The sequence below is a fragment of the Arachis duranensis genome, chromosome 2 (assembly GCF_000817695.3).
Source record: "Arachis duranensis cultivar V14167 chromosome 2, aradu.V14167.gnm2.J7QH, whole genome shotgun sequence".
Lineage (NCBI taxonomy): Eukaryota > Viridiplantae > Streptophyta > Magnoliopsida > Fabales > Fabaceae > Arachis > Arachis duranensis.
In genome coordinates this window covers 21121883-21127092 of record NC_029773.3, presented here as the reverse complement: position 1 = coordinate 21127092, position 5210 = coordinate 21121883, and the positions used below count along the sequence as shown (strand labels likewise).

Here is a 5210-nt window from a genome sequence, read left to right as displayed (position 1 = left end):
GTATTTGTATATAAATATGTATGTTGTTTAATTCATTTATAATGTGTATTTTATATTTTAAAATGTATTCTATACGGGTGACTGCATGATTGTGTGTGTGTATATATTGTTCACCTTCTTTTTGCCACCCAAGCAAAACCTCATGGGATCTTGATGGACAATATATACTATGAAGTTATTTTGCACTATATCTGCTTTTCTTTTCTGTTTGTTTTTCTTGTCCTTATTGGCATTCATAATACAATAATACTTTGTCGACAGGAATCTCCATTTGGAGAAATACTTGCAAGCTTCTAAACTATATATTTAACACTTGTTTTTAATTATAGTGTTTAAAATCCATATGAAAAGCGAGGAATGAATAGATGAAGATGCATATGGTTTATATTCTACTTGGGACAGGGAGTCTGATCGCTGTTTGTTTGCAATCTTTCCTGCTCGATTTGTTAGGTCCAAGGTGGTGGAAATACTGGAAATGCTTTGACTTGTGCGGCTCGTCTTGGCTTAAAGCCAAGGATAATTTCTAAGGTTCCTGTTTTCTTTTCTTTTTCACTATTTTTATCTTGTGCTTAAATTTTATATTTATTTAAAAGAATGGGATAACAATGAATGATCCAACTATAAGCCTTAGTTATAGTAGAAGCCTTGATACTTTCTCATAAACCAACTTCCTTAAAAGCTTAAGCTGCTGGTTAGAGGCACATAAATAGTTATATATCTAATAGTTTCAATGATATTCTACTCAACTTAATGGTGTAGATAATTTCCATTGATTTTTCTTTTTTTGAAATAATTACTAGATTGCAAATGATCCTCAAGGCAGGGCCTTGGTAGAGGAGCTAGAAGCTGAAGGGATTGACACCTCTTTCATGGTGGTATGTATATATATCAAACTTTTCTTTGTTTTCTAGATCTGAATGAATAGCTCGAGTTGAGTATGTTAGCAGTTTCTTGTACATTTTTATCGAAAAAAGGAAACAAAAAGATAGGATAATATATATGGGCAGCCGGGCAGGGTTCGAGGAAGGATCGCTTCCAAAGAGTATAATGTAGACCGTCTAACCAAATAATCACATCAACCATTCTCCAAGGCTCCCGTTTAGATAGGATAATATATATAGAATTTAAAATGTAAGACTTATCCTACAATTGTTTAATATTTGTGTTTATACAACAACGACAACAAAGTCTTGTCCTACTAAGTGGGGTCATCTACATAGATCAAACAATGCCATTGAGCTCTATCATGTATCATGTCTACGGAGGGACCGTTTACATGTAGATCTCGTTTGACCACCTCATGGATGGTCTTCCTAGCTCTTCCTCTGTCTTTCACCCCTTCCCCATCTTCCATCTCATCCACCCTCCTAATTTGTGCTCTGTCGATCTTCTTCTCACATGTCCAAACTATTTGAGACGCGATTCTACAATCTTTTCCATAATAGGTGCTACTTCAACTCTCTCTCTTATATCTTTGTTCTTTATTCTAACCAATCGCATATGACCACTTATTCATCTTAACATCTTCCTCTTTGTCACACTTAACTTATGTTCATGCTTCCCTTTATCTGTCTAACACTCTATATCATAAATCATAGCCGGTCTGATAGCAGTATGATAGAATATGTTATCCTGCTGCAAGTACAGTTGGTAGGTAAACTTGGAACTTTTTCCATATCAGTAGTTTTATAACCATGAATCGATTCATGAGAAAATTTTGTGCAACTATTTTACTTCTCTCGCCAATTGCTTTGACTGAGGCAAGCAAATTAAAGCAGCACAGACTGAGTTCAACCAGTTCAATCTTGATTGTTTTGGTAATTAATCTTTCACCAAAATCTATTTCCATTTGTTTCCAGATCTCCAAGGAGGGGACTACACCATTTAGCTACATCATTATTGACAACCAAACGTATGTGCCATTGCTTAAATGGTCTACCCAATATTTCAATTGAATAAATGTGTTTCAAAGAAACAAAAGAATGCATGATGATGATATTTATATCCAATGAAAATAATCTATGTTAGAGATGAAACTTGAATTAAAGTGTTAATGAAAATGCTACTAATTCCTTGGTGTTTATGATATATCTCCATCTTAAGTTTTCTTGTTAGATAGATTGCCATTAACCATAATCATGATGTTTTGAAATTTAGGAAAACACGCACTTGCATATTCACTGAAGGATATCCTAAAATGATACCGGAAGATCTTCCACGACCTCGTTTGTTATCTGCACTGGATGGAGCGAAATTGGCTTATTTTGATGTAAGAATGCCAGAAACTGCTCTTGTCATTGCTCACGAGGTAAGTTAAATAAATTAGTTCTTTCATAAAAAAATTCATCTTTTCATGATTGTAATTGTTACAATGTACTCTTCTTCTGAAGAGGTTACTAGCTCCAACAATGCCGATCATTGACGGTAGGAGAATTAGCAGTGAAAAGTTGAGGCTCCTTGCCTGTTCGAATCAATTAAAACAAGAAAGAAAACTATATATGAACTTTTAGTGGATTCATAAACTTTTCACATACTGTCCAATGAATTTTAAACTGATTTAATTATATTTTGTTCTCGTAGGCATTTAATCGAAAAATACCTATCTTAGTTGATGTTGAAAGGCCAAGGGAAGGACTGGACGAACTCCTACCACTGACAGATTATGTTATATGCTCGGAAAAATTTCCACAGGCAAGTAACACTACTGTGATGATCATGAAGTAGAATTTCTCAGAAAAATGCTTGTGAAATTTTCTATTAGGTTGGATTATTCTTAGACTCCAAGATTTCATGAGAGGATCATGAAATTTATTTAACTGATATTTAGCTTTCTATTGTAGCCAAAGAATGATATAGAAAAGTATTGACAAACACAACATGGAAATGTGAAGACATGAATTTATCTGATAGAAATTGAATGTTTATCTGATTCATTGTGATAAATGATTTTCTTAACTGAGTCATAACTTCTTACATTGACAGGCTTGGACAAGAGCATCAACTATTCCAAGAGCACTTGTTTCGATCATGTTAAGGCTTCCAAGACTCAAATTTGTAATCGTGACTTTAGGAAAGAATGGCTGCATAATGCTTGAGCAACTTGCGGATGGTGAACATACTTTTTCTACCCTCTTGTTTTGATCTTGTGAAATTGGATTCATATGCTAGAGTAGGGAGAAAAACTATAGCATCTGGTTGAATAACCATCTTTTGTGAATTTTATTTCTTTAAAGTAAGTTGCAAAGTTCTTTTCGCAGAGAGTCCCCTATTAGAAGAAATTGATATCGATAGCGACTTGGAGTCACTATCAAAGTCGAAGGATGATAGCACCATGCCTACAATCATAGTCTCGGTATAACTGAGCGAAACTAGAAACTTTTTATCCAACTGAAATTTGAGATGTGATGTATTAGGAAAGTTTGCCACCTTTTAGAAGTAGTTATTGATTTAGTTGAGCTATTACCAGTTATTTTAAATCTTGGCAAATACTACTTGTATTGATCTTTTTTTCCGGTTAATCCTTCCAGTCCATAACAAGATTTACTGCAGAAGGAATAGGATCCATGTGTGGAAGGTTATCTATTGGGACTGCTGAAAAGATTCCAGAATCAGAGATTATTGATACAACTGGTGCCGGGGACGCATTTGTTGGAGCTATTTTATATGGTATGCGGAAACTCTTCACATTACCTTTTTGCATTTACAAGCTTGAATTGTGTGATTTTCACATTCAGATAAACCATATGAGGATAATTCATCAATTCTACATAGACTTAAATTTTGTTGTCCTTTACTTCTAGTGTTAACAGGCCAAGTTTAGACATGATTCATAATAGACCACACTAGCATCATTTGATCCATGTAGCCAACTCCATTTAGCGGGGCGAGACTTTTTTTTGTTGTTGTTGCTTCTAGTCTTGGATAGTATTTTGTTTTGCTGATTGGTACCTTCATTGTTTGATGATACAAGTATACAACTGCAAAATTTACAAAGCCTTTTATTTTATATGTATTTGCAGCTATATGCGCCAACTTTGATCCAAGGGCAATGTTGCCATTTGCTTCTTATGTGGTAAGCAATCATTTAATTGAAGATGGCATAATATGGATTTATAATCAGTGTTAGGAAGAATAAAACAGGATTTCACACAGATGCACAATATTCATGTGTTGGTTAATACTTAAATAGATTTTTAAAAGATCAAATCTTTTGAGAAGAAAAGTGTTTCAACTTTCAAGGACTAAAATGGATTCATTTAACAGTTTTTATGAAAATTGGAAGACAATGAAGCCCATACCCATTACCAGTTTATATAATGTCACATAGTGAATTTGAGGTTAGATATATAATTATTGACGTGTTTCTGTTTTTCTGATCTGCCTAGTAACTTGAGCGTTCAGGATGAATAATTTATCATGATATAGTATCAGAGTCTCTATAACCATAATGTCAAAAAGTTTGATCCTTACTACCTGGTTGTTTAATGTCAACCGTAGGCTGCGGCCAACTGTAAAGCTCTTGGAGCTCGAAGTGGTCTTCCATATCGCACTGATCCATATTTGGTATCAGTATTTGCTCCGCACTGGTAGAAACTCAAAGCAATTGTGAAATCTCCAATGTAATATGTGCAAGAAAAATAATGATTCACAATACAAAATTGAGCCTTTTCATGATCTCAGTTTGTAACTTAGCATTTTGTTAAGCTTGCCCTTTGCACAAGTTTTTATAGCATTTGTTTTGTTGGTGATACTAAGTGTACAAGTGTTTTTGACAATCAAATCTGACCAAGTTGGAAGAAGGTGGAGGAGATGCTGGAATTGAAGTTGAATGCGTGAATAACAGAAATGAAAAAAGCAAAAAACACATAAAGATACTTAGTTAGAGTTGGTTACAAAAATAACTTATTCACCTATTTTTGTTTGTCGTTTGTTTTAATTTCTATTTGTAATTTAAGTGTAATGAATTTTTCAAGAAATGTCAGAATTGTTTTTGCTCATTTTTTATGGTAGCTTTTATTAGTGTTATTAAATAGAAATGTTTAACTTTTCCTTTTTTGTTAGAGTGAACTACCAATCCGGTTGTTGTCCACTTCTTAGAATGACAACACAACTCCTCGAAATAAAAACGATCACTTCGATCGCTGTCCTCTACTTTCGTGACACAATGTGGTCTCTGTGGGTGTTCTTCCGTCAACTCTGAACGGAAAACG

General features: G+C 34.1%; 1 protein-coding gene across 2 annotated transcripts; it reads left to right on the top strand.

Moving 5' to 3' along the window:
• Positions 1-450: 450 nt before the first annotated feature.
• On the top strand, positions 451-5009 carry LOC107472075 (uncharacterized; the record flags this gene model as incomplete). 2 transcript variants are annotated; one of them, XM_016091642.3, is given in 10 exon segments in its annotated part: positions 451-528; positions 801-875; positions 1860-1912; positions 2158-2308; positions 2581-2691; positions 2983-3109; positions 3258-3352; positions 3528-3666; positions 4020-4072; positions 4498-5009. In XM_016091642.3, coding segments are annotated over 10 exon segments (975 nt in total), but the record flags the coding sequence as incomplete, so codon positions are not given.
• Between the last annotated feature and the right edge of the window lie 201 nt (positions 5010-5210).